Below are 16,503 nucleotides of genomic sequence, written 5' to 3' on the forward strand. Positions count from 1 at the left end.
AAGGATTGGGAGGGAAATGCAGTTTATTGGCATCTGTAAACCTGGTTTTGAACTTGCATGCCTTTCCTATATTCGTTAAATTTAGTCTAAATTGCTATCGCTATGGCTTCTGTCCCCCCTTGAACAGAGGAGTCTAGGTAGCCTGCTACAGTCAACATTAGGCCTAAGCTAAATACACCACGTATGGAACTGAAACAATGCCAAACAAAGTTCATTTATGGTCAAGATTTCACAATAGTGCCTAGTGACCAAGCTATAGTTACTGAAACAGGAGGATTATAACCATTTCATAAGACGTTACCTCGATGTGTTTCTTCAAGTTGGACGGGGAGTTTTTGTAAGATAGAATTTCCATGTGACTGCTACTGATTGCGAGACTTGCTTTGTGTTTAATGGGAGAAGCGAAACAGGTGTATCCTAATTAAAAGTAAAGAAATCAAGAAATGGCAAAAAATGTGGAATGAAGATAAGAAAGGAAGAAGATTATATGAAGTACAAAAGTCAGTTTGAATTCGAAGCATTAATGAAAGAAACAGAAGAGAAGAAATAATAATTAGTAGATTAAGAGTTGGTCATACCTACTTAAATGACATGCTTTATACAATAGGGAGGAAAAATAATGATAAATGTGAGAGATGTGGAGAGAAAGAAAATGTAGAACACATATTGATGAACTGTAAGTCAAATGAACTCGAAAGGGAAGAATTAAAGAGAATAGTTAGAAATATGGGGCATGAATGGAATCTTAAAGGTATATTAGGAAATGAAGGAAACATAACAGATATTCACAAATTAAGGAAAGCATTGTTTATTTATCTTAAGAATACAAAATTAAAAAGTAGAATTTAATAGATATGAAGTAATGCTTCTACACACTCATGTACAGTAGGTGGCGGTATGCACCTTAAAGTTGCTTGTGATCCGCCATAATAGAAAAGAAGAAGAAGAAGAAGAAGAAGAAGAAGAAGTATCCTATTGGTGGTGATGAACAAGACCAGGCAAGCAGGCTACGGACTTTGTTCGGTAGCCTGCTTGCTACTTGCTAATCAGTAGGTGGGGTCAAAACACTTGCGTTTCTCTCTCTCGCTTTTTTGTAACGAGTAACTAAACCACACATTGAAAATGTATCGGAGTAAAAGTACGCAATTAAGTTCGGAAATATAGTGAAGTAAAAGTGAAAGTCATCAAAAATTTTCATACTCGAGGAAAGTATGAAGTACTCCAAAATATACTTAAGTAAAGTAGTGAAGTATTTTTACTTCGTTACTATACAACACTGCTGAAAAGTTACCGGGTTTATCAACTGCGGTAGCAATTTCGCTCCAACTCCTCCTCTTGTCATTTCTATATTCTTTGCATGTTGAATAAACATTAATGTTGTTTCCACGTCCGCTGGACTTCGGGTTGCGCCGTGTCAGCTGTTTGGGATTCCCCTCTGTAATTTCCCCTCAGAAAGCACGGAGGAGAATCCAAGCATTCTGATTGGCTGCCTGTCACATTCAACAGGCTGCGTTAAAGATCCCAGTCGGGGGAAAACCCTGATTTAGATCGGAGCGGCAACGATGATCTACCGTAACACACCACACAATCTTAGGAAGACCAACGATCTAAGATTGTTGTAAAGGGAAAAATAGGAGCAAAAAATCATGTAGTGTGAATTATTGCATCAGGTAGTCGATGTGCCCATCTTCTCTATTTAAATCTAATTATTACTGAAGGGCAACACAATATACAGACTTCATAATCTGCACTCTTTTAGTTGAATGCAGTATTTATTTCCACTTTGGCTTTATGTTGTTTAGTTTTTATCAAGTACATTTTTTATTAATGGAGACTGAGAATCCATTTTGTTTTTGGTTGTTTTGTTTATTTTGTTTATCAGCTCCAGTGTTAAATATTCTTTTGAAAATAAAGTGTATCTATCTTTGGCAGGAAATCACATGCATTATTACGTCATTTCCATTAAATCAGTGTAAAAAGGTCTTCAAACAATATTATCGTTTATCGCAATAATTTTTGAGACAATTAATCGTTCAGCAAAATTTGCTATCGTGACAGGCCTACTCACATGATTTACCAACTTACTGTATGTAGCTTTTGGTGTAAGCTAAATAATTCCTGAAGGTTTTTTGTTCATTATATATAAACACCATCAACCCACCGGGTCCCAGTGGGTCAGGAGGTTCTGCTGCCTCTCCAGCTAACGTTCTAGATGAGAGGCGGGGTCACCTGGAGGCGGGGTCACCTGGACAGGTAGACAGTCTGTTGCAGGGCAACACAGAGACGGATGGGACACACACACACACACACACACACACACACCTAGGGAGAATTTAGAGACCAATTAGCCTGACAGTCATGTTTTTAGAGTGTAGGAGGAAACTGGAGAACCCAGCATGCACAGGGAGAACATGCAGACTCTGTACAGAAAGACCCCGGGCCGGGAATCGAACCCAGAACCTTCTTGTTGCAAGGCAACAGAGCTACCCACTGCTCCACTGTGCAGCCAGTTTATATATAACATTTTTCTCTATAATCTTGTGCCTGCAGAACCTTTTAGACATAATAATGTAAAAACAACAGCTGGACCTTTTCTCTCTCCACTGCTGCCAGATTCAGTCGACCAGGTCAGACACTGGGCTGCATCACTTGCTGCAGCACAGTGTCTCCGTGGTGCTGCAGCCCAGTGTCTTCGTGGTGCTGCAGCCCAGTGTCTTCGTGGTGCTGCAGCACAGTGTCTCCGTGGTGCTGCAGCCCAGTGTCTTCGTGGTGCTGCAGCACAGTGTCTTCGTGGTGCTGCAGCACAGTGTCTCCGTGGTGCTGCAGCACAGTGTCTCCGTGGTGCTGCAGCCCAGTGTCTTCGTGGTGCTGCAGCACAGTGTCTTCGTGGTGCTGCAGCACAGTGTCTCCGTGGTGCTGCAGCACAGTGTCTCCGTGGTGCTGCAGCACAGTGTCTTCGTGGTGCTGCAGCACAGTGTCTTCGTGGTGCTGCAGCCCAGTGTCTTCGTGGTGCTGCAGCACAGTGTCTCCGTGGTGCTGCAGCCCAGTGTCTTCTTGGTGCTGCAGCCCAGTGTCCGTATACATTAATTTGTTCACAGCATCATTATTTTATTTTTATTTTTTCTTCCCTCCAGGGTCTTTTTTCTCTTTTTTCCCTTATATGAAACTAGGCTGAAAGGATAGGGGGGAAGACATGCAGTAAATGTTGCCGGGTTCGGGAATCGAACCTGTGACGGCTGCGTCGAGGACTCAAGGCCTCCAAACGTGGGTCGCGCTAACCGCTACGCCACCACAGCATCATTTTAAAGTGATTGTGAATAAATGTGGAATATAATGTTTCTGCAGACCAAATAAAGCATTAAATCATTTTTCATGTGTTTATTTGTGTTAATGAAACTGAAGCTCTAATGAATGTTTTTATTCCTGTTTTATCTTTTAATGTTATAAGTCACAGGAAGTGGTTAAATCACTTCCTGTTGGTCATTTTTACCAACTGGATCAGAAACTGCTTCATGTTTTCATCTCATCTGAAACACAAAATGATTTTTAGTTTTACATCAAATAAATTATGATTCCATCAGCAGTTTTCAGGAGTCGATGTTTGGTGTCGATTCCTGCAGGATTATGGAAACATGAAATATGAAAACATGAAACATGAAAACATGAAATATGAAAACATGAAAACATGGAAACATGAAATATGAAAACATGAAACATGAAAACATAAAAACATCCAGAAACATCAAAACGGTTCAATAAAACATCTGCAGCTCAGTTCTGCCTCCCAGAGCAGCAAAGTTCCTCTTATTGATGAAATATTGGATCAATAATTAATAATCGGCCAGCTGTTGCCCAAACGTCTGAATGATGATCACAGGAAGCAGTGATGAAGTGACCCGGTCAGCAGGAGGTCAGTTATTGTTTCTTCTTGTTTTCATCATATTTAATATTAATGTCCAACTTTTACATTTGTAATTTTCTGCAAACTTCCACGTTTCTTTAAAGCTGTTTTTAACAGTCATTTATTTATGATGCCATAAATTATTAGCCTGTTATTCTCCCTTTTTGCTTCCATATTTTTATCTTGGTGATGAATCCTCCTCTCGTCTGTCAGTTTGTGTGAATTTCCATTAAAGGTTATTAATATTCTGTCATAAATCATCTAAAGAAACATTTAAAGTTTTTTCCACACTTTGATATTTTATTTCAGAGAAAATAAAACCAGTTGATGTTTGTTGGAGCTTCTGACACCTGGATGATTTTTAATGAACCCAAACATTTATGAATTAAACAAATCAAAATCACAGAAACTCATATGAACGTTATTAACTAATTAATGTCTTCATTAATAAAACCATCTGTTTCTAAACACACTAATGTAATAAATTTCTGTTCACCTGAAACGATCCAGATTGATTTTAGGTTTTACTTTCTTTAAAATGAAACCAAAATGAAACGTTAATCTGAGCTCAACGAGTTTCAGCTCCACTGTTTATATCTGAGACATAAATCTGTCCGTGGTCAGAGGACGGGATGTGACCCAGTCAGGCGGTTCTGGTGCCGGTTCATAACGGCTGAGCTCAACGCTCAGAGAAACTAAATCAATCATAAACTCATTTAATCTGTTGAGTCAATTCTGAGTCAAAATGTGAAGCAAAGAGAAAAACGACACAAACCTTCAATTTGATTTTAGAAAGTAAAATATATAAAAACATTTTCACACATTGTAGTTTTAACTAAAGTAAAATGACTCTAATGTAGTGATTTTAGTTTACAGAACATTATAAACATAGAAATATTAATTTACATTACAAGCTGTAAAAACAAAGAGCAAACCTGTTTAAACCCACATGAGCTGAACACACACACACACACACACACGCACACCCACACACGCACACACACACACACACACACACACACACACACACACACACACACACACACAAACACACACACACCCACACACACACACACACACACACACACACACACTGTTTACACTGAACATTTACATAAATATACTCTGATCATGACTCAGCTAGAGGAAACTGGAGATTCACAAATCAGATAAAACTGCAAAACAAACGTTTTAAACAGCAACGTTTCTGAAAAACCTTTTGATGATTTTCTTGTTCTCAGTTTCAGACGACTTCTGTCGTCTGATGTGAACTTTTCTTTTTTCTCCTGTACAGATAAAAACCAACAACAACAACAGCAGAAACACAAAGCATGAAAACTCCAACAAGGACAAAAACGTTTGGACCTGCTGCTCCGTCTGTGACGACGCTCTGGACGTTTCCTGCTTCGTTTCCTGCTTCGTTTCCTGCTTCGTTTCCTGCTTCGTTTCCTGTTTCGTTTCCTGTTTCGTTTCCTGCTTCGTTTCCTGTTTCGTTTCCTGCTTCATTTCCTGCGTCGTTTCCTGCTTCGTTTCCTGCAGATCGGATCGGATCAGTTTCCTGCCAGCTGAAGAGGAACCACTGTGACCTGAACGTACCTGAACGCAGCGCGACCTTCAGCCTGCTGACCTGAAGGTGTTCCTTGGCCTCGGACCCAGAGCTGCTCATCAGAACCCGACACCGGAACGTCCCCCTGTCCTCCACGGAGACGTTCTTCAGGACCAGAGAGACGTCCCCGCTGCCGGCGCCGGACCGGTTCTTCAGCGCCACTCGGCCTCTGAAGGCCTGGTGCTGGTACTTGTCGTACGGCCGGCCGTTGCGGTAGAAGAAGACGTATTCGTTGGCCGGCAGGTCGTCTTTGGTCCACTCCACCACGGTGGCCGCCACGGCGCCGGGAGTCTGGCACTGCAGGTCAGCATCTCCCCCTGGTGTCACCATCACTGGACCGGACCACAGAACCAAACATTAGTTACTACAGAGACTCATACTGCTGAGGGACAATAAGGGACACTGAGGGATACTGATATATTATATTATATTGTATTGTATTGTATTGTATCGTATCGTATCGTATTGTATCGTATCATATCATATTATATTATATTATATGCAGTGCTAGAATGATGAAGAAGCTCTGTCAGGTCTTCATTTAGTTTCAGGATGTGAAGATATAAAATTATATTAATTATAATAGAACAGGTGAGACTGATGTCAGGTTGATTTCTGTCAACGTTTCAATATTTTGTCATTATTTCCACACTATAAGGTTATTGGTTAGGAGACGATAAGAAAAGTGTTTGAGGTTTAAAAATTAATGAGTGAAAAGTTTTGCTATCAGAAACAATTTAAACAGTAAATAGAGTTGAGATGTTTAATAATGTTTCCATCTGAATATTGTTAAGTTGTTTAAATTCTCATTCTGTTTGATAAAATCATATTATTTTATCTTTAGTTAATTCATATTCTGATGCTGTTCATCACTGCAGTGTCTGTTGTGAATCCATGAATCCATGAATCCATGAATCCATGAATCCATGAATCCCTGCAGGAGCATCAGGCTGCAGAGGCAGAAACACAATCAGTGGATATTTTAGTTTAATGTTTGTGGCTGAAAATGACAGGAGAAAAAATCATTTATTGTTTTTATGGCTCATGGTTGGTAAGTTACTGAAAGCAGAGAGACGGAGTTAATAGTTAGTAGTTAGTAGTTAGTAGTTATCAGTGAGGAGCTAAATGTCTGTTAGACTTTATTTATTTTGTAGATCAAACTGTTGAACTGTTTGTTCAAGAACAAAACTTTAGATTTTATTTTTGTTGGTCAAACTGCTGGATTGAGTTTAAAACTGCTGAGTCTTATTTTATGAGCTGTTTTTTTATTTAAGGTTTTAGAAAAAGGCAGAACCTGTTCAGTTACCAGGCAACTTACATTAATGCATTCAGTTACCAGGCAACTTACATTAATGCATTTTGACCAATGAAACATCAGAATCTGCTGGCCTGTTTGTGCAGCAGAGGATTTATCTTGCTGAGATAAAGTTTAGTGTTCAGTCCTGGAATAACAATCATTTTGCTACATGGATTCATAACTTTAATCTGATTATTGGATTATAAATAGTAACGTGTTAGAACACTTGTTACTGAAACAAGAGGCCAGATAAGAGCAACGAGTTAATGACGTGGTGATGGAGCGAATGTTTGACGTTTCTGCTCAAGTTATTTCCTGATCCGTCAGGTTTCTGTCCACAGACAGACGGACGGACGGACAACCTACCTACCTGCCCTGCTGGTTAAAGCAGCAGAACCAACCTGCTCTGCTCTGCTTGGTTGATCATTAACTGCTGCATGATATTTTATCATCAGTTATAAAAGTTTTATGTGTTTTATTCTCATGGACACATTTTAAACTCTCATGTTTTAACCTAAAGAGTAAATCTTCTCTACTTGAACTCGTTTTAAATTATTTTATTAGCTCTTTATTTTGTTGTAATTTATAAAACAAAACCACTGCTTTGTATTTATGAGATCACTTCTATATTAGAACAACATCGATCATTGAATTTTTTAGATTTGAAGTAAAACTTTAACATGAAGCTAAGATTGTGTTTCTGTACTAAAAGATGAATAATAAATAAAACATTAGACGTCCTGCTAACATCTGTTCAGAAGTTCAGACTGTTTATCATGAAGATCCGTCAGATATTCAAACCAGAATCTCACCAACATAAAGCAAACTTCATGTTTCTGAACATAAAACCTACAAACTTCATGTTTCTGAACATAAAACCTACAAACTCACCGTCAGCAGCAGAAACCTGCAGGAAACAGGCGACGAAAAGCAACACGATCATTTCTGCAGCAGAAAAATATCGAGTTACTGCAGAGAATCAGCTGCACGATCATCCAGAGAAACTGAAACTGAAAAAATGGAGTAAACAAGATACCAAGATGGCGGCTTCCGCCCCCTGGTGGACAAACAGAGGAGCAACAACCTCCAATTATTCTGCTGTTCTTCAAAAATTGATCATAAAGTTTCTGTCAGGTTGAATTAATCAGGACTTTTTATAAATCAAACAAACTGGAACTAAACGAGAAACTGAAGATGAAACCGATTCAGTGAGACTTTTATTCATCATTTTCTGTTTCATTCTTTTTATCATCTTTAACCTTCTGATTAAAAGATTCATGGATTTATTTACTGATGGATAAAAACACACAAAAGGAAATAAATGTAAAAACGTTCATTCAGCTGATGAACCGGAACGGAAACAAGGAGGAAAATCCTGAACCTAATGAACCAAAATGAACGCAACACCTGGTATGGCAAGACATTAACAACAATAATACTGGACCCAGAAACGAGATGCAGTAACCTGTTGGCACCAGCAGGGGGAGCTCAACACACACCGTCCTGCCTCCATCTTTCCCTCCAATATTTACTGTCTAATAATCATAAAAGATCCGCATTTAGTTTCAGTTTCTACCTTCATTCATCTTAATCTTTATTCTGTATTTTGATGTATTTGATTCAAACTCCAGAAGTTTGTGACATGAATGAGGATCATCAATAAGTCCTGAGAATGGCTGAGCCGTTGATGAGGTTAGCAGTGCTAACGTTGCTAACGTTGCTAACTGTCTGGTTTTTCTGACAGGCTGAGCTGAAGAAGTGAGGCTCAGATCTGCTTCCTGTTAAAGTTTTGTAACCACAGGACAGAGGAAGGGGAGGGTTCACCTCGATGGAAATGCAAACTTCATCTAGATTTCACAGAAACTGAGAGAAACGATGAGAGGAGCATCATGGCTGATCTGTGAGTTTAATCCGATTTAACCTGCAGGTTGACCTTCATTAAATCAGCTGTTTACCAGACAAACTGAAAAATATGACAGGATGAGAAATTCACTCATTTTTATTTAGCATTTCATATTTCTTTCTGTTAGTCTGGAAACCAGAGAGAAGCAGCCAGTCAGCCTGCTGGCGAAGATTTGAACTTTTTCTAAACTTCTAGATCAGGTGAACAAGTCCAGGCCTGGAGGGCCTAAAAGTTTCCTGCAACTTTTAGATGTTTCTCTACTTCAACACACCTGAGTCAAATAATGAGGTCATCAGCAGAACCTGGAGAACCTGACGGCACCAGGAGGAGATCCAGCTGTTGGATTCAGGTGTGTTGGACCAGGGAGACGTTTAAGAGCTGCAGGACACCGGACCTCCAGGACCAGGACTGCCCACCGCTGGTCTAGAAACTCGTATCAAGCTGCGTTTATGGACTTTCAGTAAATATGATTAACATTTAGTATTTCTGCTGCTTGATGAGGAAGTAAGTGGTTAGAGTCTCCTGGTTGGTCTCTGCATGTTGGTTCTGTCTGGTTCTGTCTGGTTCTGTTTGGCCCCACCGAGCAAAACACGGTTAACTGCTCTCCTTACACGGTTCTTCAATATGTGTGTGTGTGGGTGTGGGTGTGTGTTGGTGGGTGTGTGTGTGTGTGTGTGTGTGTGTGTGTGTGTGTGTGTGTGTGTGTGTGTGTGTGTGTGTGGGTGCGTGTGTGTGTGTGTGTGTGTGTTTGTGTGTGTGTGTGTGTGTGTGTGTGACCCATCCAGATATACATTGATCTCTTCCAGTGACTCTAAGAGACAGAAACTAGAATCAGACTCAGATTATTTACCACCAGTAACTGAAACATTAAACTTTTTCTCTTCATTCTCACTGAAGGAAAATGCGACAAAAATCCGATTTTTTCACTGCGATCTGATCGGCCCGATTCTGATCGGCCCGATTCCGATCTTTTGAACCTCTAAACATCGGATCAGTTCTGCCTCCACATGTGGAACCAAACCGTATCGTCTGCAGTCTGAACGCTTTTATAAGACTTTAATTTTTGTCATAATTCTGCAGCAGAAGAATCCAGACGGTAAAAAACGACTGAAAAGTTTTTCACACACAAATCTGACTGCGTCACATTTCATTAGCAGAAAAAATCCGATTTGAGCTTCTAGAATGAAACTCTGCTGTAAAACTCTGGAGGGCCTCCGAACCATCACCCTAATATTTATCTGATCTGACTCAAAGCTGGACTGCAGGATGTAACACTGACCCTGCAGGACAGCGAACGTCTCACTCATGTCTAACGTTTCGTCTCTGTTCTTTTCTTTATTCTCTCTTTAAGATGTTTCTTGTTATTGTTTGTGATGTTTTATAAATTTTATTGATTTTTCAGTGCTGACATCAGAACTTCTCTGGCCATCAAGCCCAGGTGAGTAAATTCACCACAGATCTAGAATCTCAGATGTCACAGTCAGTAAATCGCTCTTCAGTTAAACACTGTTATCCTGTTTACTGCCCCCTGCTGGACATGGAGGAACGGTTCAATAATAATGTAACGTTTTTACATCTTGTTTGTGTTAAATCTAAAGTTTTACATGTTTTATTTTCTGAACCAGAACAGATCGAAGAGTTTTCACTCTGAGACGGAAACATGAAATAAATCCAAACTCTGGGTCGTTCTGACATCAACGCCTCCATATGCTGATGGTTTAACAGCTTGAGGAATTCAATAAAGTGTAAAATAATTCATAAAATATCTGTTTTCATGTTCATTTAAGTCTCCACCAAAAATATTCCACAAACAAACACAAACATCTGGTTAACAGATCGATTTGAAACCAACTTTCTGAAGTAAATAATTATTAAACTGTTCTTTATGTCCAGCAGGGGGCGCTGTGTGTAGTGACGTCTCAGTTAGTGGAAGCTAAAACATGACACTCCTGGTTTGTGACATTAAATAAATGTTTTAATGTATTTTTCTGAATTTCCAGTCCTCCCAGTTCCTCTGACTGTGATTCCCAGCAGATCTCAGTTCTTTGAATATGAACCAGTGACTCTGACCTGTGAGGATGAAAACAGATCTGATGGATGGACTGTGAGGAGAAACACAACCAGAGACACCAGAGCTGAGTGTGAGGACTGGGGTCAACCAGCGAACTCTTCATGTACTTTAACTGGTCTCGTCCCATTAGACACTGGTCTGTACTGGTGTGAGTCCATCAGTGGATCCTCCAGCAGCATGAACCTCACTGTTGGTAAGATCAGACTGTGGAGTTAGTGTTGCTGAAGCTGTGTGGAAATGGATGAAATGCTGTAGTTTGTCTCTGTGTTGAGGTGGATCAGTGATCCTGCAGAGTCCTGTCCTCCCTGTGATGGAGGGAGATGACGTCACTCTGAGCTGCAGAGCAAAGAATCCAACCCACAACCTCCCAGCTGCTTTCTATAAAGATGGCTCCTTCATCGGCAACGAGTCTTCAGGCAACCTGACCCTCCTCCATGTTTCCAGCTCTGATGAAGGCCTCTATAAATGTAACATCAGCCGTCATGGAGAGTCTCCATCCAGCAGGATCTCTGTCAAAGGTCAGAGGTCAGCAGCTTCTCTGTCTGCTTCAACCTTCATCAGGAGACAAGAAATAAATTATTACCTTTGATTCATTTCAGAGAGACTCTCCTCCACTCCTCCTCCACCTTCCTCCTCTCCTCTTCCTCTCTCCATGGTCCTCTCTCTCTCCTCTCTCGGTTTTCTGCTTTTCTTCCTGTTCCTGGTTCTGCTGACTCGGCGCCTCTGCAGGAAGCCAGCAGGTAACTCTTCATCAGGTTTCTTCCTCCAGCAGCTTCCTGAACTCCTCCTCTGTTTATCCGCTTTGTGTCTTACTGCCGGTTTATATAATGTGGCTTTTATTTTTAGCGGCAGAGTCGGGGGGGCTTCAGGCTTCATCAGCAGCTTTTGGCTCAATATTATGTTTGTGGTCAAAGTGTGAGAGAAGCTGTGGAGTTTGTTCTGCTTCCTGTCTTCTGGGCTCCACTTTCGGTTTTCACCTCAGTGACACAAACATGATTTAACGCCTGAAGCTTCTGATCTCATCATGTTTGGTTGGAAATGATTTTATTCAGGTTTTGATGTTTAAACTGTTTAATCAGCAAAAGAACCAGAATCAGCTGAAGTGATTTTAGATTTTCAGTGGCAATGAGCTGCTCTAGATTTTATTCAGTGGTCTAAACAAAGCACACGACATCTTCAGGGTTTTATTGGTAAAGAAACTGCAACATTTTCCTTCTGCTTCACCGCTAGCTGCTAGCTGTTGCTGATTTGTCCTTCCTCTAATCTGCAGCCAGAGACGCTGCAGCTCTTCATTTATCCATGAGGAGAGCAGCAAACAGGAAGGTTTGCATCAGGATGCTAATGCTAACGTAGCGATAGCTGCTCAGAAACAGGATATTTCAATCAGAGGATGTCTGACTAAAATCAGACTGAGGTTGGAGCTGAAACAGAAATGTGTTTGTGTTTAAGGTTGAGGTTGTAGATGGAGCAGCTCTGTTATTTATTCTGATCTTCATTTATTGCTTCACTTCTTACATTTTGGGAAATTTATTCTTTCTGCTTTTAGTTGCTGTGCAGCATTTTTCCTTTTACCCAGTGGTGGGAACTGCTAACTAAAACGTTAGCTATGCTAACCACAAAGCTCTAACCATAAACATTAGTTCTGCTAGCAGGCTAAGGCTAAAGTGCTAACTTCAACCACGTTGATAAACATCGTTTCATTTAGCATGTCGCCCTCTACTGGATGAAACGTGTCATGGCGCCCCCGCTCTTCCTGAACTGAAACTGTTCAGGTTTCAGGAGATTTCAAACTGTTTCGCAATGCATTCTGGGAACAGGATAAACATCTTTTGCTGCAGGTGAAAAAGGTAAGGAGAGGAAATGAAACTGCTGCGTTAACAGACTTCCTCCACTTCAAAATAAGAGCATGAATATAAACGTCCAACCACCTGAAGAACCAAACCAGAGGAAATTAGCATTTCAGAATTTATCCATAAGAATTAATTTAGGTGAAGCTAAGTGCGCTAAACGTTTCCTGTAATAATAAAAATGCTAACATGCTAAATGAATAATTTGCTCACCTTTCAGCAGATTAGCAAAGTGTTCCCACCACTGGTCTCACCCTTTTAACCTTTGAGCAGTTGTTTATAATGTGTTGCCATAGCAACAAGGAGGATTGTTCCTATAAAACTGGGATCAGCTGATTAGCTTTTCAAAAACTCAAATAACATTTTAACTACTAACTGAAATCCAGAGGAGTTTAAATGGAGCTTCATGGATGTTAGCTAGGATTAGCAGAGCTAGCTAGCAGCTGATGCAGGTCATGAATATCATCTCTGCTGCCTGGGCGTTGAGCTGTTAGCATGTTAGCATGAGGCAGTCATGCTAGCATGCTAACAGTCAGATTCTTCCAGCTGTGGGAAACAATTTCACTGAATATTCATAATTATCTCCTGATCGATTATTAAGTTGAATCGGTCAGAATAACTTGAGCTAAGCTAAGCTAGCTGCTGTAACGTCTGATAACCTTCATCATGTTTTACGTTTTATTTCATTTTCTCTCAACCTGTTTGGTTTGCAGGCAGAAACTCAGCAGCTGTTTATTCACCAGACAGAACCGGGTCAGTCACTGCTGCAGGTCAGTTCCTGGGTCAGAACCACTGATCTGAAACCAGCTGACACCAGAACACAGAACCAATAACTAATTGATCATCTGATCTGACTGGATCTGAAACAGTTCAGGTTCACAAACACTCAGATGATTTGATCAAACAGTTTGATTATTTAAACCTCAAATATAAAAATATTCATCATGTTTTATTCTCTGTATTTTTTCTCCTAAACTGTTTAGACTCAGCAGCTGATTATTCATCCACACCAGAAGCTCCAGACACAACAGGTACTGGAACATTCAGACCAGGTTAATCCAGATCAGGTTAAATCCAGATCAGGTTAATCCAGATCATGTTAAATCCAGATCAGTTTAATTCAGATCAGTTTAATCCAGATCAGGTTAAATCTAGATCAAGTTAAATCTAGATCAGGTTAAATCTAGAGCAGATTGAATCCAGATCAGTTTAATCCAGATCAGATCCGGTGGTTTCTCTCTCATCCTGTGAAAGGTGGCAGCATCATGCAGAGGAACTTTGAGTTTCATCCTGATGGTCCAGAACCTCTGATGGTTCTGAACCTCTGATGGTTCTGAACCTCTGATGGTTTCCACCAGAACCAGCAGCTCTCCAGTTCCTGTCACTTCTAGAAACACAGATCTATGTTCCGCTCGGCGTCTGGAAGCGTTTCAGTGACGGACTCTGTTCTGCTGCAGAACCCGGTCCAGAACCCGTTTACTCATCGGTGAGGAGAGAGAGAGACGTAACGTACGGGCCGGTCAGCATCAGGACCAGGAGAGGTGAGGCTGCTGCTCCGGGTGACCTTTGACCTCTCGTCCTTACCGCATCAGAATCTGATTATTTATGAAACGCAGTGAAATGTTTACAAACACAAATCCTGATTTTATTGCTCAGAATCAAATCAATTTTGTTCCAATTTGCCTAAAAAATTATAATTTTTTAAAAGGAAAATCTGAAAAACATTTTAAAGTTTGGATCTGAAATAATTAACATTTTATTTCATTAATGTTATGAAAAACAGTTTTACGTCTCGCTGCAGATGTTTGCAGCTGCGTTGCCATGGTAACAGGTGAAGACGTGAGAGCAGCTCCTGATTGGTCAGATGTTGGTCAACCCAGTTGATCCCATTAAACCTCTGAACGATAAACCAGTCTGACAGACTGGAGACGGAACGTCGTCTCCATGGAAACGGTCCCTAACCCGGGTTCTGTTTCCCTCCAGAACCAGCGGCGGTACCAGAACAACACGTGGTTTACTCCCTGCTGAAGTGGAGAGTGACCCAACCGGACCCGGCCGACCCGTCCAGCTGCTGACCTGACCTCTGACCTCTGACCTCTGGACAGCTGCGGTCCGAACCCAGAGCCCGACCAGAACCAGCCGGTTCTGTTGGTCTGGGTTCTGTCCTGCTGACTCATCATTTAAATTCATTATAACCTGAAAAAATGTTAATATTTCTACAGAGAAAATATTTATGTTACCAAACCAGAGATTTCAGTAAAATTCAGTTTTTATTTTTTTCATGACTTTGTTTATTCTTCAGGTTGTTGCAGGAATTTAACGTTGATTATAAAAGTTTAAAGCTGATTATAAAAGTTTAAAGCTGATTCTAAAAGTTTAAAGCTGATTATAAAAGTTTAAAGCTGATTATAAAAGTTTAAAGCTGATCTAGGAAGATCTTTGTGTCACATCTACTTTATGAAGTTCTAGTTGAATCAGAAAAATCAGCTTTGATTATTTATTGATGCTGAGAGAAAATCAGCAAACTGAAGAGAGACGAAGAGCAGCCAGACGAACCTCTGGAAAGACACAAAACATCTGGATTCCTGCCCCTCCACTGGGCAGCAGGGCAACAGGGAGGGGCAATAAATCCTGTTGGGGTAAAAAAGAGAGGGAAAGAAATGAATAAAAGATTTTTATTGATGTTTTGCTTCATGAAGATTTCATGTTTGGAAAATCTGGATGTTTTTTGTTGATTCTTCTTGTGATGTCAGCACCGCAGGGCGGCCATCTTGTTTTACTGCCTCTGTTTGGACTTCATGACAGAATTAGAGGCTGATTGTTTACATGATTAAATAATCATTACATTAATTAAGTCATAATGAATACAGTCGTAATATTAGAAGGATGAAATATTCATTTTGTGAGAACTCCAACACAATAAATCCAAACTTTCTGTTCAATAAAATGACTTTCTCATAATTTTAACAATTAATTCAGGTAAAATTATTGAAACTTAATTTTATGTCTATATTCTCATAACTAGAGACAAACCCTTCCAGCCTGGCCCTGATGGAACCAAAAGATACTTTTTGAAAATGTTTTCTGTCATTTGCAATTTCTTATTTTAGAAAAGAAAGAAAAATTAAAACAGGATCTGGTGTCAGGTTTCATTTTTATGGCGTATCGTCCAGCTTCCCTCACGTCTTCAAACTCACTATAGTTCAATCATTTGAACTATAACAGATCGTTGCCTCGGTAACAGGAACCCTGATTGGTCCCAGGCTGCAGGTATTGGACCTCTGGTGCCGTCGGCTCCATGTAGGAAGATCCTGCCGGCTCAGCATCAGCCCTGCTGAGGTTCCCTGGTTCAGTTGCACCAGGAGCTGCGTTGTTGCTGCCGCTGGGCGACGGGAGTCCAGCAGCCGGTCTGTGGAAAACCGTTTCCTTCAGGAACATTAAAGTCTGAAGCTGCAGGTCGACGTCCTGCAGCAGAACGTGTCCTGTCCTGTCTCCTGTCCTGTCTCCTGTCCTGTCTCCTGTCCTGTCTCCTGTCCCGTCTCATGTCCTGTCTCCTGTCCCGTCTCCTGTCCCGTCTCCTGTCCCGTCTCCTGTCCTGTCTCCTGTCCCGTCTCCTGTCCTGTCTCCTGTCCCGTCTCCTGTCCCGTCTCCTGTCCTGTCTCCTGTCCTGTCTCCTGTCCCGTCTCCTGTCCTGTCTCCTGTCCTGTCTCCTGTCCTGTCTCCTGTCCCGTCTCCTGTCCTGTCTCCTGTCCCGTCTCCTGTCCTGTCTCCTGTCCTGTCTCCTGTCCTGTCTCCTGTCCTGTCTCCTGTCCCGTCTCCTGTCCTGTCTCCTGTCCCGTCTCCTGTCCCGTCTCCTGTCCTGTCTCCTGTCCTGTCTC

The 16,503-nt window shown here is 41.0% G+C and overlaps 2 protein-coding genes across 4 annotated transcripts; one reads left to right on the plus strand and one right to left on the minus strand.

The window, feature by feature from the left end:
- Positions 1–4,962: 4,962 nt before the first annotated feature.
- Positions 4,963–7,830, minus strand: LOC116732633 (butyrophilin subfamily 2 member A1-like). 3 transcript variants are annotated; one of them, XM_032582978.1, is made up of 3 exons: positions 7,696–7,830; positions 5,498–5,839; positions 4,963–5,350 (listed from the first exon to the last, which is right to left on the minus strand). In XM_032582978.1, exons 1-3 carry the CDS (start codon positions 7,745–7,747, stop codon positions 5,145–5,147), a joined length of 600 nt encoding a protein of 199 aa, XP_032438869.1. In that variant the 5' UTR covers positions 7,748–7,830; the 3' UTR covers positions 4,963–5,144. The 3 variants fall into 3 exon arrangements, with proteins under 3 accessions (XP_032438869.1, XP_032438868.1, XP_032438867.1); XM_032582977.1 differs by having other exon boundaries at positions 4,963–5,386; XM_032582976.1 differs by having other exon boundaries at positions 4,963–5,434.
- Positions 7,831–8,502: 672 nt separating this feature from the next.
- On the plus strand, positions 8,503–15,545 carry LOC116732609 (uncharacterized). Its single transcript, XM_032582925.1, has 9 exons — positions 8,503–8,704; positions 10,110–10,145; positions 10,708–10,971; positions 11,051–11,296; positions 11,378–11,518; positions 13,339–13,395; positions 13,609–13,656; positions 14,083–14,166; positions 14,609–15,545. The coding sequence occupies exons 1-9, from the start codon at positions 8,680–8,682 to the stop codon at positions 14,698–14,700; spliced, it is 993 nt and encodes a 330-aa protein (XP_032438816.1). The 5' UTR covers positions 8,503–8,679; the 3' UTR covers positions 14,701–15,545.
- Positions 15,546–16,503: the final 958 nt, after the last annotated feature.

The sequence above is a fragment of the Xiphophorus hellerii genome, chromosome 14 (assembly GCF_003331165.1).
Source record: "Xiphophorus hellerii strain 12219 chromosome 14, Xiphophorus_hellerii-4.1, whole genome shotgun sequence".
In the NCBI taxonomy this organism is placed as follows: domain Eukaryota; kingdom Metazoa; phylum Chordata; class Actinopteri; order Cyprinodontiformes; family Poeciliidae; genus Xiphophorus; species Xiphophorus hellerii.